The sequence below is a fragment of the Muntiacus reevesi genome, chromosome 4 (assembly GCF_963930625.1).
Source record: "Muntiacus reevesi chromosome 4, mMunRee1.1, whole genome shotgun sequence".
Taxonomy (NCBI): domain Eukaryota; kingdom Metazoa; phylum Chordata; class Mammalia; order Artiodactyla; family Cervidae; genus Muntiacus; species Muntiacus reevesi.
The window spans coordinates 41,269,762-41,296,931 of NC_089252.1; the positions used below are offsets into that span (position 1 = coordinate 41,269,762).

Sequence of the window (27,170 nt, forward strand, 5' to 3'; positions counted from 1 at the left end):
TCTGCAGTTCTCTTTTTCTGGAATGTGGGACACATTACTTTGGAGCATTGTGAGGAGTACATTTTTACAGGAAAAGTTGCTGAAATATTTGAGTCCACGGGAGATACCTTCCAGACAGGATTTTTACTTACTTCTGAGTGAGGAACACCAGCAGTCTTACGTTGCTTTTTCAGTTCCTGGGATCGAGGTGTTCGGAGCTAAGCCACCTTTACTCCTCGGGTGTAGCCCTCTGTGGTCTTGTCCTAAAACATGGATGTTCACTGTGATCACCACCTCTCCCTTATCATTGGCAAACTCTGAACCTGATTTTTGTACTCTTACTCCCTTAACAGCAGTTTTTCTTAGCTTCTTTTTTAAAAATTATTATTTTCTTAGCTTCTTAAGCTTCCTGATGTCTTAGCAGTAGCCCCCTCTTGCAGCAGAGACCCTGAGGAATAGCAGAGCCCAGGACTGGGCTCACCTCTCTGGGATTCTCTTTCCTCTTGGATTTTGGCCCCATAGTTTTTCATTCCATTTTTTTAGCTGTCTAGTACCTTCTCAGAGTTATTTTTGGACACGCTGTGTTGTTCTGATTGCTCTCAGCCAGAGTTGGGTTGCATTACTTAGTCTACTATTCTTGGAGGCTGAAGTCTTAATTTGTATTTAAAAAATATTAAATAGATTTTTGTTGCTTTGTTGGTTCCATTTCATTGCTTTACCCATGGCTTCTGTTTCTGTTTTGCTTATAAATAATTCTAACAGTTGACTGAAATTACCAAGAATATACATGGAATCACTGTGACTCAGTGGCTTCTCAGTTTCAGTAGTTTAATTTTTTGGTTTACAGTTACTCTCTGATTCAGTTTTAGCGTTTAACTCCTGAAGATGTTTTTTAAACAGCTGATGATCAGACCTTGTAAGTGAACTAGTACTCTGCAGTTAAAGATGATAGCAGCTATTTTTTTTTTTCTTTTCATTAGGAGATTCAACTGGTATACCATTAATTTCTTGCTGCTGTTAGATCTTATGTAGCACTTACAAATAAAGATTAATATGTGCATGTGCATGGAACTGATGTGAACTTTCTGATCTCTAGGACACTTTCCTTGTCAGCAGCAAACCTCAGAGACATACAGATGAGCTGCCCAGTGAGAGTGACTCTGTGCTGAGGATAAGCACCATTGCTTCTGCCATTGCAGAAGCATCAGTGAGCGCTGACCCCCTCCAGCTTGCCACCATGATCAAGGCACTTTCAAATAAAACCCGAGAGAAGACTTGTCAGGAGGATGGTAAACAAAGGCGCTATTCTGCCGTGTCTCATTTCTTACCTAATGATCTGGAAAAAAGTAATGGATCCAGCACATTTGATATGGAGAGATACCTTAAAAAAACAGAAATTAGTCAATATGAAGGTGGACTGGACAACTTTTCAAGAGCTGGTGTGTCTGGTATTTGGGATTTATCTTTGTCCAAAGAACGGACTACACACGACATCCATGTGGTGGACCGGAGTGCTACTAGCATAAGCGTGAGGGAGCCAGAGGTAGACACTGCAGCCAGTTTTTATGGTGAAAGTGGAGACAGCGTGGATCAGGCATCGTTGAGAACAATTAGCTCTTCAAATTCAGTTCTTACAAATGTGGGCAATAGAGAGGGTACAGTGGTTGGTGTGAAGACACATTCCATTGACCACAAATCCCCAGATTCCGGTGATGGCGGAAAAGCTGCCTCCATACCCATTCCAGCCTCTGATAGTTGCTCTGTCGTTGGGAACCCCAGAGTAGCATCTCTGTGGCTGTCAGAAGAGTGTAAAGGCCTACAGGAGAGTAGAGACTACCAGAAGCAAAGTGAGTGCATTAGTGAGACAAGTAACAGTGAAAAGCACGTGGGTTTTGAAAACCATTCCATAATCTCACCTAAAAGTGTTGGTAAGTGTCAGAGTAATCGGTCACACTCAAGAAATTGCATGGAGTGTTTTGTTTTGTCTTTTTCTGTCCTCATTGGAAAATACATCCTTCTGATAGATTTGAAAAGTCCCTCTCCTGAGCGCGGTGGACATGGCTCAGAGAACGGCGAGGACAGCTTCCGACCTTCCACTTCTCCGCTGAGTCATTCTTCTCCTAGTGAAATTTCAGGAACTAGTTTATCAGGGTAGGTGCTTTTTTTTTTTCCTGTAATAAAAGTACATGCTCAGTATAGGAAAATTGGAATAAAATGGAAGGGAAACTAGTCTCTGTAGGTTCATCTCTCAAAGCTAACAATTATATTTTTGTGAGTTTCTTTGAAGTCGTTTTTCTTTGCAAATTTTCATACTCTGCTGATTTCACTTACAGTAATTCCCCGTATTTAAAAGAAAATTAATGTTATAAACTGCATAATGGATCTGTCATGGTTTACTTGGTGGTTTTGGTAGATATTGGGGATACTGGATTTTTTTTTTTCCATTTTAATGATACTGAGATGAACAACTTTACTCATAAAATTTTTCTCTGTGTTGTAACTGATTTCCTTAGAAGTAAAATTACCAAGTCAGGAATAAGAGTATTTTCAGGTTTTCCAGATTGGCAACCTGTTTTCTAGAAAGGGTGTTACTGACTTGCTCTTATATCTGGGTGTGATGGAGGTGTGCATTTCACTGTTTTCTTATCAGCATTTTAAATAACTTAATTTTGGATTTATTTTTTTATCTTAACAGTGTTAGTTTATGCTCTTAATACTAATGAGATTGGTAGGTACTTTTTCAAAGGTTAGGATAAAAATTCTAATATTTTGCATGTTTGAACACAGTCTGTAGATTAACTTAATCTTCAAGTTATAGGAACTTTTTAATTTTTCAAAAATGATGTAAGTCAACATTGCTTCAAAAGTTTACACATATATAGGTACGTGTGTGTGTCCATGGAACTTTGAACAGTCTAAATATGGTGCTTTATCTGATGTGTCTATCTCTATTTATGTATAGATGTGTAGGTGGATGTGTTACAGGATAAATTCTTAGAAATGAGATTGTTGGGACCAAGAGTATATGTGTTCATGTTCCTATTTAAATTAGTGCAACCCCTCCCTAGAGGTTGTGTTGGTCTAGTTTTCCACCAGCAGTTTAGGGAAGAGCCTGCTTTTCCACAACCTCACCAATAGAGTGTTATTAAACTTTTTATTGTCAACAATCTGATAGGTGAAAAAAATACTATTTCAGTGTAACTTTAAATCATGAGCAATGATGAGCATCTTTTGTGTTTTCCTTTATGTCAAATACCTATTTGTGTTTGTTGCCCTCATGGACTATTAGTCTTTCTTGTCTCCATTTCTTGGATCCCTGGATGTATTAAAGAGAGTGAATGGCCCTTTGTGACATGAATTGTACAGTTCCTAGTCTTTAGAAAGCTTTTCCTCTCGGTCTTTTTGCTCTTGTGAATTCTTAGGTCCAGCTTACCCACACTGTTTCCCAAGATATGCAAAATCCAGGAACAGCTTGGGCAGCACTTAGTAAGTAACTTGGATATCAAATGTAATTTCAGTTTGTTTGAAAATATTGAATATTCATGATAATTTCGCTGCTTAGGTAAAATTTCCAGCTTACTAAAATCTTTCCTTAAACATATAAAAGATCTTTTGTAAAGCCATCAAAGAAAGAATCCGTACATTTAGTTAAGTAAACTTTCTATATGACAGCAGTTTTTGCCTCACAAGTGACGTGATTTTTTTGTAAGCTTTATGCTTACATCTTTATGCTAAATATGCTTTCGAGTCTAATAAGATCTTTTGAGTCTAGTGACTTTGTTAGGCTGTGTCTCTGTGTTGACTTCATGGCCACCTTGCAGTGCCTTGTCATGCAGTGCCCTTTTAGTATTTGGAGTCAAGCTTCCTTTTATCAGAAAGGTTTATTATTATTATTTTTTTAGTTGTTAAAATAATGGTTCTGACCAAATTTTGCTTGATTTCTACATTTATTTTCTCTTTAATCCTTTCTTTTTTTTTTTTTTTTTCTTTTTTTCCCCCTTTCTTGAGGAACTTGTTAGAGCCACAGGAAGTTGCAAAGCTAGTATAGAGAGACCCTGTGTCCCTCCTCAGCTCCCCTAGTTCTTGCACGGAATCACCACCAGGAACTTGTCCTGGGCATGGTGTGCGGCTAGAATTGTGCCATTTTATCACAGGTGTGAATGTGTGTAACCACCTCCACAGTTTGAGAGACAGAGCTTTTCCCTCACAATAGTAATGCTTCTTTCTTAATTTCTTTTTCATTTTGTTTGCATTTTACATTTCTTCTTTCTAGATTCCTTTCAGTATTCCCTTTATTGTTTCTTAAGTCCTGTGTACCTTCCAATATTATCTTGTTTTCTATGGTTTTTATATTTTTAAATTGTATATGCAAAAAAAAAAATTGTATATGCTGGCATTTAATAAAAACTAAGTGCCATATAAAGACATATTATTATAATTTTTTCCCTTCACCCTGCCCTTTACTGCTTGGTCAGAGACAAAATGCCGGGCTGGATGCTCTTACACTTGGACCCACCTGTTTTTGTGTGCCTAAGTAAATAAACTCACTCTTTAAGTGTAGGAAACATGCTTTAGGGAGATGCTAAACTTTCTCATGAACCTGGCATGTAGTCAGATACTTTGACGACGGCATTGCTGACCCTTTCTAAAGTGACCATGGGATTGGTGAGCTTCCTTCTCTCCAGGGGTCAGCCACCTGCATCCCCACTGCTCAGCCAGGGCCAGATGGCAGGCTTGGTGGGAAAGAAGGTGGTCACAGCAGGTTCTGAGGTTCATTCTGCTGTCACTTGTCCTCTTTGCTGCTGCCTCACGCTCTGTGGGTGGGCATGCCACGTCCTCCTGTCCTTTCTGCTGCAGGACAGCCCTTCCTGCCAAGGCTGAACTTCTGACTCCAGTTTATCTTCCTGCTGTTGGCCCTGTGCTTTTCTTGTCATCAGTGTAAGTGTACATGTCTGCGTCTTGTAGTTGCTTTTCCTGGGTTGTGCTCTCTGTGCACTGTGGTCTCTCCCTTTGTTCAGTTCAGTCGCTTAGTCATGTGTGACTCTTTGCAACCCCGTGGACTGCCACATGCCAGACTTCCTTGTCCATCACCAACTCCTGCAGCTTGCTCAAACTCATGTCCTTAGAGTCGGTGATACCATCCAACCATCTCATCCTCTGTCGTCCCCTTCTCCTGCCTTCAATCTTTCCTAGCATCAGGGTCTTTTCCAATGAGTCAGTTCTTCACATCTGGTGGCCAAAGTATTGGAGCTTCAGCTTCAGCATCAGTCCTTCCCATGAATATTCAGGATTGATTTCCTTTAGGATGGTCTGGTTGGATCTCCTTGCAGTCCAAGGGACTCTCAAGAGAGTCTTCTTCAACACCACGGTTCAAAAGCATCAATTCTTCGGCGCCCAGCTTTCTTTATGGTCCAACTCTCACATTCATACATGACTGCTGGAAAAACCATAGTGATTAGGCAAAACTTTGTTGGCAAAGTAATGTCTCTGCGTTTTAATATGCTGTCTAGATTGGTCATAGCTTGCCTTCCAAGGAGCAGACATCTTTTAATTTCATGACTGCGTTTACTCTTCTCCCCTGAGGAGAATTCATTTTCTGTTTCCTGTGACCTGTTTCTCCTGAGATGCCCAGAGCTGGGACTGCCTCTTGGGGCATTCGTGCCTGTTTCTTTCTCCTCATCTTCATATCTCTGCATTCTCCCTGTATCATGGAGTAGCCTAGCTATTCAAGTGTTTCCTCAGCATTACTGATTTTCTGCTGTACCAACTATGCTTTTCATGGCTGCCAGTATGAATATTCATTTTGTATTCATTTCTTTTTATTGAAATCCTACATGTACTTTTTTATTGTAAAATGGCTTTCATGTTTTTAGTCTTTTTTTTTCTTGTTTCTTCCAACTCATTTTCTTTAAGTTTCTTAACATTCACAGTGAAATGTTGGTCAAAACATTGATCTATTGAGTGCCCACATCTTTCTGGTGAGAGCGTGTTGTCTCCAGACCGTGCCACTTGCCAGTACTCCTGCTGCTGGTCTTTAATGTCCAGTCACCTTCTGGCAGGACCAGTGCTGCCTTGAGTCTCTGTGTAGCTGGCACCAGTCTGGCATCCTGAATTTCTCTTCTTTTGTTTCTGTGTATTCTTACAGTTCAGTTCTCATTGCTTTAGGTAATAACAGCCTCAGTGCTTCTGTTCCTTTTGACCAGAGGAGCTAGACTCAGCATGCGCCACAGTACCCAGAACTCTTCTTCATGCTGCCCCATGTTGTCTGTGTGAGTATGAGTGTGTGCACGTGTGTGTGCATGTGCATACAGAACCTACGCAGGTGCATGTCTTTCAGGGCTAAAGTGGGCCTGAAGCAAGTTGGTTAGTATTTTGTTTCCACTGGTTAGAGATTCACTAGTGTTGGGTCAGTGCTGTCTTGATTTGGTCCTTGTAAAAATACAGAATTCAAAATAGGATTTTCTCTCTGTATCCATTGCCCACCTGAGTATTCCAAACTTTGCGGGGGTTGGGGGGGGTGGGGAGGGGGGTGGGAGTAAAATTCAGTCCAGTTAATTATGGACTTGAATGCAGAGTTTGCAGGGGTGCAGCAGCTGTTTGCAGAGGTGGCTTTGATGGTGTTTCCCACCCAGTGTGTCTCCTACCCCTCCTTGAGAGGAAGCCTGGTCCCTCCTCTGTCAGGCTGGCCTGGCTCTGTGCTGGGGATTGATGGAATGTGGAACATGTATGTGGGATCTTACTATTTATTGCTTACTAACTTTTTTAAACTTAATATATCCTGAACATCTTTCTGAACCAGTTGGTAGTATTCAGCTGCATGATTTAAAACAGTTGCCCAGTGTTTTATTGTATGTCTGTACCCTAATTGCCATCGCCTCCTTCTCCTATATGACATCTAAGATGCCCTGCTTTAGTACTGATAGTGGTGTCTGACATATCGTTTTAGTGAATCTCTATAGTTAGCCCTGATATTTTCTGCAGGACTCATCTCTTGATGTATAGTCCCTGAGTACAGGGGTTTGGCTGTGCCTGCTTGATGGTCACCCAGGAGCTGTGCCCTTTGTCTCTCAACCATGGTGCAGCTCTGCCCATTTCTGTGTACTCGTCCACGAGATTCTTGTTTTTGCTTTGCTCTTTGGGGCAGGAGTTGACGAGTACTCTGTTTGTTGGTCTTTATCACATCATCATTAACTGTTGAATGAAAAGCTAGCACTGTTAAGGTATTGTATATGGAATTTATTAATGAAACTGCCATGACATTTTTTTTTTCAGTAGCTTACCATATACTTCATTCAATAGGACTATAATTCACAGATTTAGATAATGGTAAGAAGGTGTAATCAAGGGTAAGAAGAGTGAATCCAGGGTTGAGTTGCATATGGTAACTGGGTCAGACAGTAGTGAAGGTTGATGGGGTTATAGGCAAGCAGGAAGGGTTTTCTGCCATGTAGATGATATTAAGTGAAGGGGTGGACAAGTCCAGACACAGGTGTTCTCTCTTCCAGGTGTGCCCTGGAGTCTTTTGGTTCAGCAACTCATCCACAGAAGCGCCCCTCTGAGAGGGAGTCATCCCAGCTGACGTGTCCGGAGGCCAGTGTCAGCAGGCTGACGTACGTGTCTGAGCAGGAGAGCATCAATCCCTCCATGGCCTCACGTCATGGCCTTGACGACTGCGAGGTAAGCAGCTTCTGTCACTTCTTTACTCACACTTACCTCTGAAGTCTTCCGGATGTAGGACTCAGACTTGAATTCAGGCCTGACTAATTTTGGTTCCTCTTTTTCCTTAAAGTAAGTGTGCGTGCGTGCATGCACACACGTTGTGCTCAAACAGCTACTTGTGCTGGGTTGGCATTGCAGGTACACATATTTAGTGTCTGCCCTCAAAAAGCTCTGTCTGGTGGAGCACACAAAGACATGTTGTGCAGTGAAGTGCACTGTGGGAGCTTCAGGAGGCAACGGACGGCCTCAGCTGATAGTGTGTCCCGCAGAGCTCAATGGGGCCTACCTGAAGTCAGGTGTGGGGGAAGAGGGAATCACAGAACACACCCTGCATTTGATTCATGGCCACACTGAATTGTATATGTGGAGAGAAGAAGGGAGGCCAAACCATGATGTCGTAGATGTAAAATTTGGTGTCTGAAGACACTTAATTACTAAACAAAACTACTTGTTTCTGGTTCTGTAATTGGTAAAAACAGGGAATGTGGTGGTGGTGGCTTAGTCGCTAAGTCGTGTTTGACTCTTCTGTCCCCATGGACTGTAGACTGCCAGGCTTCTCTGTCCATGGGATTCTCCCATGGCAAGAATACTGGAGTGGGATGCCAAAAAACAATGAATGCAGATTTTCTAACTCTTAATCCTGCTTTTCACAGCTACAGCAACTACTACTCTTATGGCTCTATTTTTTTTTAGAGTTGTGGTGTTATGTAGATCGCTGCTCTTTGAGAGCATGGTTTGCATTAAAAAATTTTTTTGTGTAATATTCATTTTATCTTTGGATAATTTCTAAACATTTTCTGTCACACAGAGTGGTATCACCAGTGAGCTGAGCACCACAATTATCCAGGCCAGTCCAGTTCCAGCTCAGGAGCCGGCTGCGGATAAGTTGAGAGAAAAAAGTCCTTTTCAGAGTAGAGAAAAAGGAGCATTATTGTATATTATCCAGAAGAACTTGGACACAGGAAAAGTGACTGAAACGACTTCTCTGAGCAGCAGACCTGAAGATGTAAAACTGGACTTTAGCTCCAGTAGACTGCCTTCCTCCAAGAGTGAAGATCAGTCACAGACCAGTGTGACGGGTTTGACCTCAGACCGTGGTGACCTGGAGCAGGTCGGCCTGGCTCTGCCGAGTGAATCCAGCCTCTACCCGGCCACACCGGGCATACCGTGCCTCCCCCTGTCCCGCCAGGCACCTGTGCTCGATGGTGGGCATGTGACTCCTAGAGACACATCAGCGACTGATAGCGAATTCAGTGGCCAGGGTCCTTACCAGACATCTGTCCCCAGCACTGAGGGCCGTGGCCCTACACCCATGAGGCAGCACATGCCCCCCACAGACCCTGCAACCTCAGTGTGCTATCCCCTCCCCGTGGCTCCGTGTGCCCAGCCGCACGCTGGGGCACTGCCTGCAGCCAACAGTGCCACCCTGCCTCGCTGCCGGGCCTGTGGCGCCACCGCCTGTGGGCTCTCCTGTGGGCTCCCGGGAAGTTGTCACCCTGCTGTTGTGGGAGAACGTGTCCAGCGCTTGGTGACTGCAGGCCTCTGCCTGGGACAGGATATTGGCTCAGGGCTGATGGCCTCCTCTTCCCTTTGTAACCTGTACTCTGACGCCTTCAGTCAGAACCTTCTGAATGCGGCCAAAGTGCTTCCTGTGCAGTCTCTCCATCCAGACTGTGGAATTGAGCCATGGGATTCAACAGTGGTGTCAGGACTTGGTAAGACCCTTTTACTCTGATGCTGCTTGTTGTTGGTTGCTGTTGTTTGAAGGTTGAATTATTGTCTCAGTTGGGACCTTAAAACTGGTTTGTTTCAAGGAAGTAAGGATTAGAGTGAATTTCATGTGATCTCTTTTCTTTATCCTGAATTTGGAACATGACCATATTTCTGTGCAAGGGTCCCGGAGTAGCCCTAGAAAAATGTAAAAACGCAGGTCAAACTCCCGTCTTTGTCTCTCTGGTTCTGTCTCAGGCTCTGAACTTGGAGTTCTTTTGTTATTTTAATTAGGTTGGGTGTGGTTTTGACTCTGCTTTTTCTCTTTCCAGGGAGAGTAAATGTGCCCGAGGAATTGAAGTTTCCTCATGCTTGCTGTGTTGGCATTGCTTCACAAACCTACCTCAGTGTCCTGAACCCCACTGACCGCTGGCTGCAGGTCAGCATCGGGGTTCTCAGTGTCAGTGTTGACGGTGAGAAGGTGAGTTCCCTGTGTCTTTCTCCTGATTGAGTGGTCACCTTGTTGATGCTGGACTTCTTTCCCTACCTCTCCTTTGATGATGGGAGCTTGACCCCACCCTGCGCTTGACACAGAGGTGTTGGAAAGTGTCTTTATCTTGGTTCTCCTTTTGTTGTGGTACTTCTAGTGAAAGTGAAACCTGAGTTTGTTTCCGATATTACCAGGTGTTCAGTTCAGTCGCTCAGTCACGTCCGACTCTTTGCGACCCCATGAACTATAGCACTCTAGGCCTCCCTGTGCATCACCAACTCCTGGAGTCCATCCAAATCCATGTCCATCAAGTCGATGATTCCTTCCAACCATCTCATCCTCTATCATCCCCTTCTCCTCTTGCCCTCAATCTTTCCCAGCATTAGGGTCTTTTCCAATGAGTCAGCTCTCCGCATCAGGTGGCCAAAGTATTGGAGTTTCAGCTTCAACATCAGTCCTTCCAATGAACACTCAGGCTTGATCTCCTTTAGGATGGACTGGTTGGATCTCCTTGCAGTCCAAGGGACTCTCAAGAGTCTTTTCCAACACCACAGTTCAAAAGCGTCAATTCTTCGGCGCTCAGCTTTCTTTATAGTCCAACTCTCACATCCACACATGACCACTGGAAAAACCATAGCCTTGACTAGACGGACCTTTGTTGGCAAAGTAATACTGTTTATTTATTAACCATAATACTTTATTGTCACTTGTTTATAAAATCATGTAAATATGCTTTTTGTGCTGTCATTTAAAACCCTGACTGGAGCTCTGAGTTTCTGGTCTCTGCTGGTTTTGCTCAGTGTGATTGAATATAAATTGCTACATTTATCCAAAAAACCAAAACAAAACCCCCAAAAGAAACAAGTTACTGTTGGGACCTATACCTGCTTTTGGTAAGTGAACTTATCTGATTGTGTTCTTACATGATCTTCTTTTTTTAATATCTATTTATTTACTTGATTGTGTCAGGTCTCCTAACTTGGAATCTTCATTGCATCATGTGGCCTCAGTTTCAGCACATGGGTTTAGTTACTTTGAGGCATATGGGAGCCTAGTTCCCTGACCAGGGATCAAACCCACATCCCCCATATTGCAAGGCAGGCACTCAACCAGTGGACCACCAGGGAAGTCCTTTACATGACCATTGGAAATACCTGGAAACACCGTTTCAACATGAGAGTAGGAGTCTCTCACATGATCAGTCACAGCCACTGACTTCTAGACTCTAGACCCTGTGGGCTTCAGCAAGTGGGGAGGATGGGAAGCACTGTCAGCAGCTCCTCACATACAGATGTTGGTGGGCGGGTTTACTCTTTCCTCTTAGCTCCTAGTGATGACCTTGATTTACCTGATTAATAAGGCTTTACCCTCTCTCTCCTTTTTCCTGACTCTTCCCCTCTGATCCTGAGGGCAGAGGAAAACAAGTGGCTGAGGAAAGGGTTGAGGGTGAGAGGTGGTGATATTGGAGGGGTACATAGGAGGTAATGTTGTCTCTGGAAGTGGGAGTAAAGAAGATTCTCATTTAGGGTGAGGAGGGAGGGGTTTGAATGAGTCAGAATAGTAAACTTGGAGGCCTGACGAGGAACCCTGGAGATGAGTCTGCACACAGCTGCAGAGACCAGGTCCCAGGGGATGTCCAGGGTGGGAGGCGGGTCCTAGGGTGATGTCCAGGGCTGAAAGTGCTGCCATTTCCAGCACCCTTTCAAAGAAAGTGGAGGTTAAAATAACTTCTCTTCAGAAGTCCTTATGGGAGTTCCCTGGCAGTCCTGTGGTTAGTATTTGACATTTTCATTGCCTCAGCCCAGGTTTAGTCCTTGGTTGGAAAAGGTCCCACAAGCCATGCGATGTGACCAAAAAAAGAAAAAAAAAGTCCTGATAAATATGACTGATTTTATTTTTCCAGATATCTAATTATGAGGCATGGGTGCTTTTGAAGCTTTAACATGTGTAGATTTGGTAATTTGACTGTGAAAACAGATCTTAAGCTCATTGTTTTTTCCTCCTGATTTTCAATGTGAAGTTATTTCTTAACAGACCACATGTCTCTTCTTTTTAAGGTGGATTTTTCAGCTTATCCTTGTTTAGTTTTCAAGAACAGAGTCATCATAAGACCTCATGCCACAGAAGAGATTAAAGTGCTCTTCATACCGTCTGACCCCGGGATCTTCCGATGTATATTCAGTGTTGCTTCCTGGCCATTCTCAGCCGACGCAGAGACCGTGGCACAGGCGGAAGCCCTGGCAAGCAGGGTTGTCCTCACGGCTATTGCTGAGACCCCCATGATCGAGGTGACTGTCTATGAGTGGGTCTTTGTCACACCTGATATTTTAATGAGGCTGTGTAAACTTTAGAAGTAATATCTGGGTAAAATGAATTTGTGGATGACTGTGTCAGAAAGTTATAATCAAGATAAACATTGGCTGTTAATATCTTCTTATTCCAAAATTTAAAATTATTTCTGGGAGTTCCCTGGTGGTCCAGTGGTTAGGACTCTGTACTACCACTGTCAAGGGCATGGGTTCAGTCCCTGGTCAGGGAACTCAGGTCCCACAAGCTGCAGAGCACTGCCAAAAACAAGACACTTAAGATTATTTCTGTTGTTTTACAGAAGCACAGGTGTACTTGCTAAGAAGAGTTAAACAAAGTATAACATTAAACCCAGTTTTCCAGCTGGTTTCCATCCTGTAGTTTGATGTGTGGGGGTAAAGCACCACGTTCAGATTCTGTCCTCTGTTTTTTTCCGTACCTGAAAGCATTCCTATTCTACAATCTCTTCTTTCCTGGAGGTGAAAGAAATTATGTCTAACCCAGTTGGGACAATGGAGTGCCTTCTGGATAGGAGTCTCCTTAGGACAGTGGCTCTTTACCCTGGACATTGAAATAACTGGGGGTTTTAGGTGTACCCCAGTGCCTGGTCCCACCCACACCAGCTAAATCAGAATCATGGGAGGGGGAGGACGTGGCCAAGTAGCAGTGATTTCTAAACCTCATTGGATGATTACAGGTTGTAGCATTAGTTAACATGTGTGACTGCACACGCAGTGTCTTATTCTTATTGGTTGTGAGTAGAATTAGAACTAGCACACTGAACACGATTCGGGAACCAGCGAGGGGGTGGGCTGGGTATAGAGCAGAACAAGCAGAACACTCTTCCTGGTGATTGGAGACTGAAGGGCCTGTGGTGGAACTTGAGGTGAGTTTAGCCACCTTCACTGGGGCTCTGAACTGCTCCCCCGCACCCATTTTGTTCTTTGACTCAGAGAAGCTCTAACTGTGCTTCTGTTTCGAGGTGAGGTACGGGTGGGGTTCCCAGAGGAGGCTGATGAGGACACCTTCTGGGCCTCCTTTCCTGCGTGCACATGCTTTTTTTTGTTCTCCCTGGGGCTGTGCTTACTGCCTGGGCTTAGCAGTTTACTTGTCCATGGTATGGAGGAGGAAGTAGAGTTTGTGGAAGTTCTGTTATTATAACTCGTAGTGCTTTACATTGTGCTTAAGTGGCATTTTATGAATTTTTCAATTAGCTGTGCCATGCTTGTTTCAGGGTAGGGACTCTCAGCTTTGACACCATTGCCATGTCTGACTGGGTGGTTGTTACATGGTGGAGGCTGTCATGTACAATGTAGGGAGCCTAGCAGAGCTCTGGTCTCTACTCACTGGGTGTCCGTAGCACCTACTTTCCCTCAGTTGTGATGACTTTACCAAATTACCCCTATTTGAGACAGTGTCATTGACTTTCTGTGTTTCAATGCATTCCACTGACCAGGCTTTTGAACCTGTCCTTAAACAGACTACATTTTAAAAAATTAATTTATTTTTTATTGAGGGATAATTGCTTTACAGAATGTTGTTTTCTGTCAAACCCCACAGAAACTCATGTTTCTGTCAAACATGAGTCAGTCATAGGTATACACATGTGCCCTCCCTTTTGAACCTCCTTCCCATCTCCCTCCCTACCCCACCCTTCTAGGTTGATACAGAGCCCCTGTTAGAGTCTCCTGAGCCATGCAGCAAATTCCTGTTGGCTATCTATTTTACCTATGGTGATGTAAGTTTCCATGTTACTCTTTGCATACGTCTCATCCTCTCCTCCCCTCTCCCCGTGTCCATAAGTCTGTTTTCCATCTGTTTCTCCATTGCTGCCCTGTAAATAAATTCTTCAGTACTATTTTTCTAGATTCCATATATATGTGTTAGAATACGATATTTATCTTTCTCTTTCTGACTTACTTCACACTGTATAATAGGTTCTAGTTTCATCCACCTCATCAGAACTGACTTCAATGCGTTCCTTTTTATGGCTGAGTATTATTCCATTGTGTATATGTACCACAACTTCTTTCTCCATTCATCTGTTGATGGACATTGAGGTTGCTTCCATGTTCTAGCTATTATAAATAGTGCTGCAATGAACAGTGGGATACATGTGTCTTTTTCAATTTTGGTTTCCTCAGGGTATATGCCTGGGAGTGGGATTGCTGAGTCATATGGTGGTTTTATTCCTAGTTTTTTAAGGAATCTTCATACTATCTTCCATAGTGGCTGTATCAATTTACATTCCCACCAACAGTGCAAGAGCTTTTCTCCACACCCTCTCCAGCATTTATTGTTGGTAGACGTTTTGATGATGACCTTTCTGATCGGTGTGAGGTGATACCTCATTGTAGTTTTGATTTGCATTTCTGTATTAATGTGAGCATCTTTTCATGTGTTTGTTAGCCATCTGTATGTCTTTGGAGAAATGCCCATTTAGGTCTTTTTCCCACTTTTTGATTGGGTAGTTTGTTTTTCTGGTATTGAGTTGCATGAGTTGCTTGTGTATTTTGGAAATTAATCCTTTGTCAGTTGTTTCATTTACTACTATTTTCTCCCATTCTGAGGGTTGTCTTTTCACCTTGCTTAAAGTTTCCTTTGCTGTGCAAAAGCTTTTAAGTTTCATTAGGTCCCACTTGTTTCCTTTTGTTTTTATTTCCACTGCACTAGGATGTGGGTCACAGAGGATCTTGCTTTGATTTATGTCACTGAGTGTTCTGCCTGTTTTTCTCCAAGAGTTGTAAATTCTGGTTTTACATTCAGACTACATTTTTGTAGCAGAAACAGATACTAAGTAGTGTTTGAGGCTGTCTTATTTTGACAGGCTCATGTAAGTCACGCTTAGTGGATTGGTCTGCTCTTTGGAGTCACATGACTCACTTGGAAGAAACAGTGATGGCTGTGTCCCAGCCCTAGAGACTGCGATTTCACTGTTCCGGGGTGTCATTTGAGCTCTGAGTCCAGCGCACAGATGAGCCTGGGGACCTCAGTGTAAGGGATGATTCAGCGTTAGCCCAATGGGGCAGAGCCTTCCAGGAGGAGTAGTTGGACCTGAAGGTGCAGCAGGATATGATGGGGAGCAGTGTCCCCACGAGTGGTGGTTCAGGGACTTCACACAGAGGCTGCATCTGTGAGACAGCTCAGTAACCTTCCTGACTTGTTAGAGGCTGTCCCAGGTGGCTGTAATGAACATGACATTTTATGTATGTATGCTTTTATTCTGGCTCTCTGTGGCCGCTTGCTGATGTGTGTTCCCTGAGGAAAAAGATGTGAGTGCCTGTTGTTGCTGATGGTTGTTGTTAGATTGTGAACTGTTTGCTTCCTATGTGGAGGTGAAGTTCCAGTTGTGATTCTCAGGCTTATGTGACTGTGGCATTGAGCATCAGTTCTTGTGTCTGTTATCTGTCCTGGCTTCCTCTTCTCTGAACTGCCTGTTCATATTTCTTGCCCATTTTTGTTTTGAACGTCTTTATCAATTTTTGTAGATGTTCTTTGTATTCTGGAGTATAAATCCCTGGCAGTAGTTATGCTTTGTGATTATTTTCTCCTATTTCTTGGTTCTTCAAAACTATGGATTTTTTTTTCCCCTTTGGTTGTGCTGAAATTTTCAGTATAACCTAGTTAGCCAAGAACCTATCTCCCACACATGAAACAAGGCTTGATTTTGCTCCCCCCAGAAAAGTAATCCTTGGAAAATTGCTTCAGATTCACTTCTTGAGGGTCAGGGTTAGCTTTCCTGTGACCATGTGAATGGGTGACCATGTGGAATGCTCAATAAAGTCACTTGATAGAACTAGTTTTTTAAAAAAGTGGGGGAGACTGAGAAATTTAAGCAGATCCAGGAATTATTCCCGGTGCTTTGTAAATGTTGGATGTTATACATTCACCTTTTAGATTGCACTCTAAGAAGCAGTGTGGTAAGTGATTAGGTGAGAAGTCTGGAGTATCACAGAATCAACCAGGACAGCCTCCTGTGTTCTTTGAAGGAGGGCTTCTCTTGGAACCATGTCCAGTGACAGCATCACCAGAGATTTGAGGAGTGCTGTGGGTTCAGTGTGGATGTACATGTAGACTTGGCTTTGTGGGCACATGAAGGCAGGACTGCATCCATGGTAGTGAAGGGCCTGAGGGCTTGACTAGCAGTCTTCTCAAAGCAGCCACAGTTATGTAGTATATTTGGGTACATGGACTACATTAAAAAAAAAGAATTTTTTTGGTAGAAAGTAGCAGTTGTAAAGTAGCCCTTGGAATTTCAGGTAAGCTTACCTTTAATACTGACTATTTGTGGTTAGAAGGTCAGTGATATAAACTGTCATATTTAGTAATATATTTCTATAAATCTCTTTATCCCCCATAATTAGGTAGAAACAGAAAAGAAAGATGTTCTTGATTTTGGTGACTTGACTTATGGAAGCTGGAAAGCTCTGCCTCTGAAACTGGTGAACAAAACACATGCCAACATCCCCATCAGACTGATTATCAGTGCTGTAAGTACGCTGCTCATGAGGGACCTTTCACAGAGCTTTGTGGACAGGTGTACGTACAGCTGGTAGCATCCTTGACTGACTTCTGTCTAGAATGTCACTGTTTTTGTTAAGGCTCTGTGAACAGATGTAGCCTCCCACCAGCATGACATCATTGGCTCTGCTAAAGTAGCCCCTCCTGTTTCTGACAGAATGCTGTGGCCTGGCGCTGCTTCACCTTTTCCAAGGAGCCCATCCACGCAGCTCTGAGAGCATTGCCTTACGCCCACGCGATCGCACAGCTGGCCGCCCCATCGGTGATCAACCACATGATGCCTGCTAGTGACGACGGACAGGTAACTGGGAGTTGGAGGGGCTGGTTTAGAGTTAAGGAGGAAGTCAAGCTTCAAACTACTTTTCTTTCGCTATATATGCAAACATTTTTTTATTTTACAGGATCCAGAATTTCTGGTAATTTGGGTTCTTTTCCATAGTCCAAAGAAACAGATCACAGGTATCATGTTTACATTTTATGGTATTTGCTTTACTCTGTAGCTAAATAAACTAGTAAGTTGAGGCTTATTTCTTCCATCAATGAATGTGTCAGATGTTCCCTGTAATTTGTCAGATGTTCTATGATGTTTTAAAATTGAGCAGACAGCTTGCTCTTTTGTGTCAAACTCCTCCAAATGTGGGTAACCCAAGCAAGTAACACTGAAAACCTTTTGGGATCTTTTCTCTTAACTGATAATATCTAATCTATCAGGTATTTTCTTCCTTTTTCTCCTCCACTCTTTTCTGTTTCTTTCTGAGTTCTTTAAAAAGTCATTTCGCTTAAGATTTTTTTGTACCCCCAAGGGCATAGTGTTGGTCCATGTGTGGCATTTAGAATTAAATAACTGTCTGAACTAAAAGAATGACCTTTTATAGAGCTTCTAGACTCAGCAGAAGAATTTTTGGCAAGAGTCGATATAGAAGTTGATAGTCCAAACCCCACACCAGTCATTAAAAGCATCAGTCTTCGAGCAAGAACAGGAATTGCCCGCATCCATGCCCCGAAAGACCTCCAGGTACCCTGGGCTCCTCCCTTTGCTGTTACCATATGTCCACGTTGATTCCATGCTAAATATAATATTTAAAAAATGCCCATCGCTTATCGGCCTTTTGGCTAAGATCAAGTGTAAAAAATGCCTGCTTTATTCCGTCCCCTAGACTCTGCACTTGTTTGCCAGTGTGACTTCCTCGGCAAGGCAGTACTTACCTCTGAAAAATGCTGGGAATATTGATGTACACCTGGATATCAAGGTAAGAATTTGTATCGGAGATGGTAGCTTATTCTCTTGGACTGAGATGATCAGTGACCCCTCAGGTTCTGAAGGTTGCTGTCCTCCCACCTTGTCTAGGGCTGGGGAGGTAGGGGGGTGGGGGTCAGGAGGAAGAATCAGAGCTAGTGTTGCCCTAGCATAAGGCAGATGACAAAGAACTTCGGCTGGGATGCCTCACATTGTACATTTAAGAACCAAGCCCCAGATTAGTTCCTGAGGACGTGTTACCCTGTAGCTGGTGGGGTGGAGGACAGGACCCACATGTGTAGATGTCACTTATGATATGTTTGGGTGTGTGAGGGGGTGTTCACAGTCAGGAAGTAAGGATGGGCGGGGCTCCTTTGGACCAGGAGGAGGGAAGATGTATGGTCATCAGTGGGAGATAAGGGCATGAATGTGTGAAAGCTGTGACTTATTATGTCAACATTTAGATCCCAGATCAAGGAAGTCAGTTTTCAGTGGATCCAGAGAAACTATTCCTTAAACCTGGAGAAGAGCATGAAGTTACAGTTTCATTTTCTCCAAAGGATCCCACGGGCTGTGAGGAAAGGTAATGTAAAGCTGTTCACCATGGCAAGTTTGTTCTCTAGTCTATGGGTAGGAGGACAGAGAACATGCTTCACTTCGTGTGGCAGACAGCACAGCTCTTTCCTTTTGTCTCAGACCTTCTTTCTGTTCACTGAAAATCTCCTTGTAAACCAACTGACTAGAAAGTAAGAAATCACTATTTTCAAATATATTTGAAAGTATTACTGTTTCTCACTAACCTCTCCTCTCCAAGGATACCATCCATTGACCTTGTCAGTTGTTAAAGATATTTTCACACTCCTTCCCCAAATCCTGAGTGAATATCACCATACAGTGGTCAGAGTATCCTTGTCACCGGCTTATGAACTTGCCTGGTATACGTAGCTTAGCCCAGGCCCCTCCCGCCGGGTAGAGTCTCCACCCAGAGGCTTTCCTCAGCCCTACCTGGATTCCTTGCCTGTGAACTCCTCTCATCTGCACTGAGGCACGTACCTGTCTTCTTCCCCACTGGCTTCCTCCTCTGGAACATGAGCTCTGAGGAAGGGTGCGCATTGTGCCTTCAGCACTCAGCTCAGGCTCTTGGACGAAGGAAGCGTGTAGGACAGTAGTTGCCAAAAGAATTGAGTTCTGAACACTGAACTTAAATGGTTTTCTTTGCTAGGATCTTGAAAATATTCGTGCAGCCATTTGGCCCTCAGTATGAAGTGATGTTAAAAGGTGAAATAGTTTCTTCGGGAAATAGGCCTCTGGCGCCTGAATCTCTCAGCTCAGATATTCCTTCGATTTTATCCAACAAGCAGTTTCTGGCCTGGGGAGGTGTCCCCCTTGGTAGAACACAGTGAGTATGCACAGCAGCTGTCATCACCGACTGCTATTCTTCGCTGTCTCCATGACGACCATATTCACATTCTTAGAACTGAAATAAAACTATCTTATATTCAATATTCATCCTACCATGAATTCATATCTTTTAGTTAAATTTTTCATGTTTTTAAAATACAAGCCAAAAATATTAGGTTTCAGTTTTCTTCAGCTCTTTGGTGAATTCTTTGCTGATGACCAAACTTAGGCAGCTACAAATATCTTGGTTCCTTCTCTGGAAAGCACTGGGGGCCAGTGGGAAGAAGGAACGGAGACGTCGCCTCTTAGAGGCCTTTACAATCCAACTAGTGAAGGGTGGTTTTCTGTGGGCAGCTCTAGTGAGAGCACTCTCACCTAGACTCCTGCACTGTCCTGCGTGGTCCTGGGATTTAGGACCGCTCTCCCCAGCGGCTCCTGTGCCCATGCAGCCAGTCTGTCTCTGAACACTGCACTTGGTTTTAATTGACTTTGTTTTTATGAGAAAATTTTTTTCTGCAAGTCTTTCCCAGGCAGAGTACCTGTGGAAGACTTTTCTTGGGTGTGCTAATAACAAAAGGTCTTTGATTTTACTCTGAGGTTAATTAAACGCAGCAGCATTTCCTTTTTAATACAAGGTACACAAGGCATAGACCACAGCTTAGATAATTTAACTGTTAATTTTCAAAATTTGTGTAAAATAGATACTTATTCACATATTTTCTCTTCTCCAGTGAAGAGAGAATGCATGTATTTGCAGAGGCTGGAGGATTTTCATATTGCCAGCCAGCTGCAGTGCTACTTGCATTGTAAGTTTTTTAAAAGTTAGGTTAATTGCAGTATGGTGTTTAAAAGACCACTTTGTACAGATGAGCCTCTTAAAGTAAAAAATCTGTACAACGTGCTTAGGACCCTTGTTTCCATGAAAGGTAGGTTTTGGAGCTAAGCATGGTCTTGACTAAATGAAATAGTTCATCTGTATTTTCTGATGACTATTTTGTAAAACAGGTAATTCCTACACATAGGGTGTGGATAATAAGGGCAGCTAAGGAGCTGTAACAGGAGAGAGATTAAACTGAAAATCCTCTCCAATGTGGTGAGTCTTGAGTGCACGTTCTCAGAAATGCGGAGTTCGAGGACTGTGGAGCGCCACTTGGCTCAGGCAGTCCATCTGCCTCAATGCATTTTAGTCTGTTTTAACTGGCTTTGCTTTTATGGTTGTAGCAGCATCCATGGAAGAAAACCACATTTAAAATGTGCCATTGTTTCTAGGCTTCAGAAACTAGCTTTAAGAAACAATTCTGCGTCTACAACCCAGCATTTACGCCTGCTTGTCAGAGGACAAGACCAGGACTGCTTTCAGGTTTGTGGAGTACACGGCTCTGTTCTGTGTCAGGTTCTTTTACGTTCAGGCTGTCTTGTGTTGTTCGTCCTTGAAGAGTCTGTGTTACTGGCATGTTTTGTTTGTGCTGCTGCTCTGTTTTACGCAGAGGTTGTTTTTGAATTGTAGCTGCAGCACACTTTTGGCTCAGAAGAGCGATTGACCAGTAACTGTGAGGTCAGGATTCGTCCAAAAGAAGACATTTATATCTCCGTGTTATTTGCACCTACTCGCCTGTCTTGTATGTTGGCCAAACTTGAAATTAAACAACTTGGAGTTCGATCACAACCAGGTGTTAAGTTCACGGTAAAATAATTCTGCTTTTTTTTCTCCCATGGAGTTTATAATGTATTGTAACTATTGGTTAAATATTGGTAAATAACATATACTCTTTTTTAAGTCAAAATATGTGATTGGTTACCTAGATTTACGGACAAATTAGAGAGTAATTGTATACCTTGTAGAATTGTCCATTTTAAAAGCAGCCACTGTAGTGATCCTGTAAAATGTGTCTTGTCTGTTTCATTTCAATTTGAACTTCTCAGGAACCCATTGTTTGGTTAAGTCCAGATTGAAGTTGTTGATTTTTCAAGTAAATTTTCCTCTTTCAGTTCAGCAGGGTGTCTCCTGACATTACATGTTAGACTCTGTTCTGTACACAAGGGATACACAGATAGGACTTTTCTGTGTTGTTTCTTCCAGCAAAATTTCAGAAGGTTTCAAGTTACTTCTTTAGCTAGATTCAGGGCGTTAAGAGAGAAAAGTGATAAACCCTGGAGGAGAGGAAAGAGGGACAAGGTAGTTGGATGAAACCCAAGCTCTGTGAAAGCAGCTCAGAACCGAGCAGCTACTTGGCAGTAGAGCTGGGACTGCAAAGCTGGTCTTTGCCCTGGTGTCACAGAGGAAATATAGAAAAGTCACAAGATTAACACCACCTAAAGGTTTTTTTAAAAAGAATAGATACTTTTGGCAAATTTAACTGTATTTAATGCTGGAGGTGGACACATGCTCTGTGGAGCTCTTCATGTGGCCCCATGAGCTGTGATGTGCCGAACAGCCTGCAGAGTGGTGGGTCTCAGCCACCAGGGCACACTGGGTGGTTTCTGGAGACATTTGTGGTTTTTGCAGTTAGACTTTTAGTACCTGATGGGTGGAGGCCAGGGGTGTGGCCAGACATCCCCCAGTGTACAGGGCGCCCCACATCAGATGGCCCCAGCCCAGGGTCCACTGTGCCTAGGCTGAGGAGCCTGCTTTAGTTGGGTTTTTATTTTATTTTAATTTTGGCTATGTAGGCTTGAGGGATCTTAGTTCCCTGACCAGTGATCAAACCTGGTCCCCCAGCAGTGGCAGCACAGAGTCCTAACCACGGGACCACCAGTGAAGTCCCTGAGAAGCCTGCTCTAGAGCAGATTTCTGGTTGAATCTTTGGGTCTGTGAGCATTACTCAGATTTCCTTTTATTTAATCTTTCTTCATCTTTTAACCTTTTAGTCAGTAGTCATTTGTGACTTCTTAGACTTTGAAAGTATAGGAAGAATACTGGTATTGAGTGTTTTCAAAAGCTGATTCTTGTTGTTTTCTAGCTTCTTGTATAAGATTCACTGGTAAGTTTCTATGGGAAAAGAAAAATTAGAAATATTTTTGGCCCTTGGAACCAACAGAGCTCACTGTGGATGAGGTAGACTTTGCAGGAGTTCAGATCTGAAGCCCTTTAAATGCTGTTAATCTTTACTACAAGGCATGGAATACTGAGTTTTCATCAGCCTGAGTTTAATTTTTCAAAATGTTGTTATTGTATTTAATACATAACAACTTGAAATAAGCTACTGATGTTTTCAAGTTTGCAAAGGATTCTTTGGAACTTATTTTAATAATTAGGAATGAAAGAGCATATTTAATGGAGTGCATTTAAAGAGTTTGAAAAGTTTGTATCCTTGCAGGGTACCTGTTTCCTGCACTCCTATGTATAGGAGTGACTCCTGTTCCTTGGTGGTGCTGTACCCCTGGGGGCTCCATGGCTCAGGGTGCCCGGTCTACCCTGGAGCCTCCACTCTGCACTTCCATGGCCAGGCTGGGTGTCCCCTGAGGTCCATTTGAATTCTGGCTTCTCTTTGGCACACTCCTGACTCTGCTGGACCAAAAGTTAACAAGATTATATGCTCATAGATTTTTCTCCCCCCAAAACTTTTCATGTTGGAAATTTAAAATTACTGGAAATTTGAAAGAATTACTTGGCAGACATTCACATACCCTGCCACTTAGATTCTTAGATTCTACACCCTAATATAACCATGTGCTGTATTTCTTCTATCACATATTCAACCATCTATCAATTTATCTTTTTTATGCATTTAAAGACAAATTTGAATATCAGTGTCTTTCATGCTGAACACTTCTTAAGCAAGCATATCAATACTAACCTTATTGTTCCTTTGTCATCTAAGCTTGGTTTCTGTAACAGTGAAAAATAATTATTCTTGGGATATGGGAAGGTAAATAATTTTGCAGCTCCTTGGTTTGTTTTTCTCTTAAAGCAGAGTCTTTACTATAGATAGGGTTTGATTGACAGTGGGGTAACTATTAGGCAAAGTACACAAAGACGAATAATTTTAATTTCAGTAAATCTGTTTTCATTGTCTTCTCTGCCTGTAATTTGATCTTCTGTTTTCTGCTTACGTAAAAATAATTCCAGATGTTTGTATTCTGTTTTTAGATACCTTTGTCTGGATATGGAGGCACAAGTAACCTCATTTTGGAAGATGTTAAGAAATTATCTGACAGTTACATGGTAACATTGAATGACTTAGTACCTGGCCAGGAAAGTAGAGTTATTATTTCTGTCCGTAATACTGGCTCTCGAGCAGCTTTTGTTAAAGCTGTAGGTTTTAAGGATTCTCAGAAAAAAGTTTTGCTGGATCCTAAAGTATTAAGGATTTCTCCAGACAAATTTGTGCTCAAGGAAAGAACACAGGAAGTAAGTATGAAAGTATCTGCACTAAAAATATGAGCTCATTTTTAGGTTAAAGTAAAAATTATATATTTTATGGCTAAAGCTAACATCTTATTTGAAAGGAATATAGGCTCTTATCTGATGTTGGAGGTGCTGTTTATGTGCATCAGTGTCTGCAGCCACTGTTTGTGTTCCTGTGACATTTGTTCAGAGTGAAATATTTAATATTCACTCCTGATTTTTTTCTTGGCATCAGGATGTTACTATAATATATAATCCATCAAACAGAGAAAGCAGTTGTAAAACCACCACAGAACTGTCAACTATATACTTTTTTGGTGGAGATGAAATTTCACGTCAGCAGTATCGAAGGTGGGTTACTTACCTTAGACCATGACGGGAAGCATTCATGGAAGTAATGAAGGCTTAACACTGGTTGGGATTTGTAATTTATGGCAGATGTTTTACTACTTATTAGTGAATTGGCAGGTGAACAGTTTTGGTAAAATTTGTGTGACCAATAAGCTACCTGTAGGAGAGATACAGGTAGAAATAGCTCATCTCCAGGTTTCCTTGCAGTGTCCTTTTCTAGAGAGTGGCCTCTGCTCCTTTGTTCAGATAGGACTTCATCCTTGGACCATCTTGATAATGATGGCAGATCAGTTTCAGAAAAGATTTAAAAACTACTGGAAGAAAGTATATTGTGTAAACACACCTGACATGGAACATTTCTGGAAGTGTTGAGAATTATTTGAATGGATCAAGCTGTGTTTTAGACACTGTAGGGTGTTTAATTACTTAAAGCTTGTGCTTCTAAAAAAATTTAGTACACCAATTTAAATGTAGTTTTATATGCTGGCGTGTTGTCAAATTTTTATTTAGGTCTAAGTATGATTTAGACTTATTTATGAATTGAAATCAGAGTTCTTATGTCACAAAATCTTTTTCCTCGCCTAAAGCTGAGTATGAGGTGAGTGGAGGTCATGCCAATTCATCGTTCATGAGAAGTCACTGCCTCCCGGGAGGGTGGTGTGTGTGTAGGCCAGTCTTGCCTTCTTCCAGTGCTTTGTGTTGTGCTGTGTTTTCTCCTGATACACAGTTCAGGAAACTGTACTGTCAGTCTGTGGAGGACTGTTAGAATGTTTAAAAAGAGTTTAGTGATGAGTTCGTACGTAATAATAGCACAGACCAGATGTGAAGGGTTCGACTTGGAATGTGGTTTTGTCTCTCAGTTGAGTATTTTAGAAATAGAAACTGACATTTGGAGAAATTAGATCACAGTTTTTTGGTTTTTTTCCTTTCTCTCTGTTGGAATATAGAAATCAGTGTACTGCTCTATAAATCCTTTCTGCCATTAATTTATAGTAATGAGATTTCTTTTGTTTGTGAACTTCTCAGTTTTGTAGAGAAATTCACTTTTCAGTTCTGTCACCTCAAAAGTCTCTAGAACAGGTCAGACTGACAGAATTACATGGCAATTTAAATGTTTTCATTTGATGCATTATTTGTATCATATTCTTGGTGTATTTTTTCCTGAGACAAATTGCTAACTGACCAAATTATCACAAATACTGTAAATGCATGACTTGGAAAGAATCTAATTTTATCTTCTTTCTGCCCTTCTGTTAGAGAGTTGTTGTTTTAACATGTTTAACTGAAAATGATGATGTATATATACCACCATGTATAGCTTTTAAGGGAACTTCCAAAACAAGTTTTCTTAAATTACGTATATTGTGAATTAATGCATAATATCTATGTACTAATGCACCATGATGTCAGTGGGATTTGCCAGTCATTGCCAGATGCATGAATAAAATCTAATGAAGGTTTTTTGTCTGTAAAATGCCTTTGAATAAAATCTCTCCTGACAGAGCCGTGCTGCACATGCCGGAGGTGAGAGAGCGGGTCCTGCCCAGTCAGAGCGTGCTGCACAGCATAGACTTTGCAGAATCATTTCAGGACGAGCTGCTTGTAACTGAAGGTGGGAATTTCAGTGTATTTTATTTTATTTTACATTTATTTTGTTATTTGGCTACATTGGGTCTTAGTTGCAGTGTGTATGATCTTTTCTTGCAGCATACGGGTTCTCTAGTTATGACTCCAGAGCATGTGGGATTAGTTGCTCTACAGCACGTGGAATCTTCGTTCCCTAACCAGGGATTGAACCTGCATCCCCTGCGTTGCAAGGTGGATTCTTAACCATCAGACTATCGGGGGAGTCCCTCAATATATTTTTAGATCTTCTGGGTCCGGTGATGTGATATAAGGAAGAAGAGTGTTGGTTTAGATGTGGTATCAGGCTGAATTTGTCACAGCTCTGCCATATGACTTTGGACAGATTACATCACTGAAATTCAGTTTCTTTAGCTGTAAGATGAGAGGAATAATATTTGTATTGTCTGCACAGAGTTCTTGTGAACTTTTGTGAGTTCAGATGAGAAGAGCTTTGTCTTGTAAATGTTAGATATTAATATGTTATTGCACTTAGTGTTTGGGTGGACTTGTGGGCAGAGAATGGTCATGATTAAACTCAAATTATTACTGCTTAAGGTTTCATGATTTCACACTTATGCTTATTTTGAGATTTCCCTGCTCTTGTGCTGGGTGTGCAGTTTTTGGAGGATGTGATTGTGGTTGAGTGATTCTAATCTAGATATTTAAACCTGTTTGAGCTGAACAGTTCAAATGTTTAGTGGTCTTTATTACTCATGCAAAATATAAGAATGGAGACAAGCAAATTGTGTAAAAATACGTGTACAGATTTCATTACAGTGTTCATTATAGGAAGCAGTTAGAAGTAACCTAAATGTCCAAGAGTAGAGGATTGTTTAATCTTGCAAAAGAATATTTTGAAGCCATTCAAACAGTATGATTCTGTATTAAATGACATGAAAAGCTCCTCATTTATTAGGAAAAAAGTTATCTTTAAATTTCAGATGTAAGATCTACATATGGTAAAAATAATATTTATAGTTAAGTGGGTAAAATTGCAGGAGTATACACACCAAAATACTGAGAATGGTTATATTCTGCTGGTAGAATTTCAGGCAATATTGTCTTTTCCCCAAACTTTTATTTTCTAGTTTTTTAATGATGAAGTGCATGCTTCTTCTGAAGTGGGAAATGATAAAGGAAAAGGGTATTTATTCCTGTGTAGAGCTGACAGAGAGTAGTTTATGACCTTTCGGGCAGATTGGGAGTCTAGATCATCTGCTTCAAGGGTGGGTTAGTTACAAAGAGTGGAAAGATTGAAAACGGCTGGGAAGAGTCTCAAATTTGGAGCTGAACCTCACTTCATCGCCCACCTCTCTCAACTCAGCTCCTCCAAGCTTCACCTTGCGTGTCCCTCCTCAGAGGATGGAAGAAGCCATGTGGCAGGGTTAACCTGACTGTGCCCTGGATGCCATGGTGCAGCAGCAGTGAGCCCCGATGAGAATGGGGCCTTGTGTGTCTGCAGCTCTCAGCTCAGCCACAGG

The 27,170-nt window shown here is 42.1% G+C and overlaps 1 protein-coding gene across 6 annotated transcripts in view; it reads left to right on the forward strand.

The window, feature by feature from the left end:
* The window catches only part of CEP192 (centrosomal protein 192), a 72,118-nt gene that overhangs the window by 23,625 nt on the left and 21,323 nt on the right, over window positions 1–27,170 (forward strand). For 5 of the 6 annotated variants that reach the window (XR_010662904.1, XR_010662905.1, XM_065932621.1 and 2 more), the window contains exons 15-32: window positions 1,076–1,907; window positions 2,004–2,130; window positions 7,485–7,656; window positions 8,507–9,413; window positions 9,741–9,889; window positions 11,956–12,186; window positions 16,570–16,695; window positions 16,884–17,027; window positions 17,128–17,185; window positions 17,602–17,741; window positions 17,884–17,976; window positions 18,428–18,546; window positions 19,186–19,362; window positions 20,634–20,724; window positions 20,872–21,048; window positions 23,455–23,715; window positions 23,948–24,063; window positions 25,566–25,675. Coding sequence is in view for 4 of the 6 variants with exons in the window: in XM_065932621.1 (XP_065788693.1) it covers window positions 1,076–1,907; window positions 2,004–2,130; window positions 7,485–7,656; window positions 8,507–9,413; window positions 9,741–9,889; window positions 11,956–12,186; window positions 16,570–16,695; window positions 16,884–17,027; window positions 17,128–17,185; window positions 17,602–17,741; window positions 17,884–17,976; window positions 18,428–18,546; window positions 19,186–19,362; window positions 20,634–20,724; window positions 20,872–21,048; window positions 23,455–23,715; window positions 23,948–24,063; window positions 25,566–25,675 (4,030 nt within the window). In the remaining 2 variants the exon portion in view is untranslated. The remainder of the gene's footprint in view (window positions 1–1,075; window positions 1,908–2,003; window positions 2,131–7,484; window positions 7,657–8,506; window positions 9,414–9,740; window positions 9,890–11,955; window positions 12,187–16,569; window positions 16,696–16,883; window positions 17,028–17,127; window positions 17,186–17,601; window positions 17,742–17,883; window positions 17,977–18,427; window positions 18,547–19,185; window positions 19,363–20,633; window positions 20,725–20,871; window positions 21,049–23,454; window positions 23,716–23,947; window positions 24,064–25,565; window positions 25,676–27,170) is intronic. The other variant, XM_065932625.1, reaches the window with a different exon arrangement.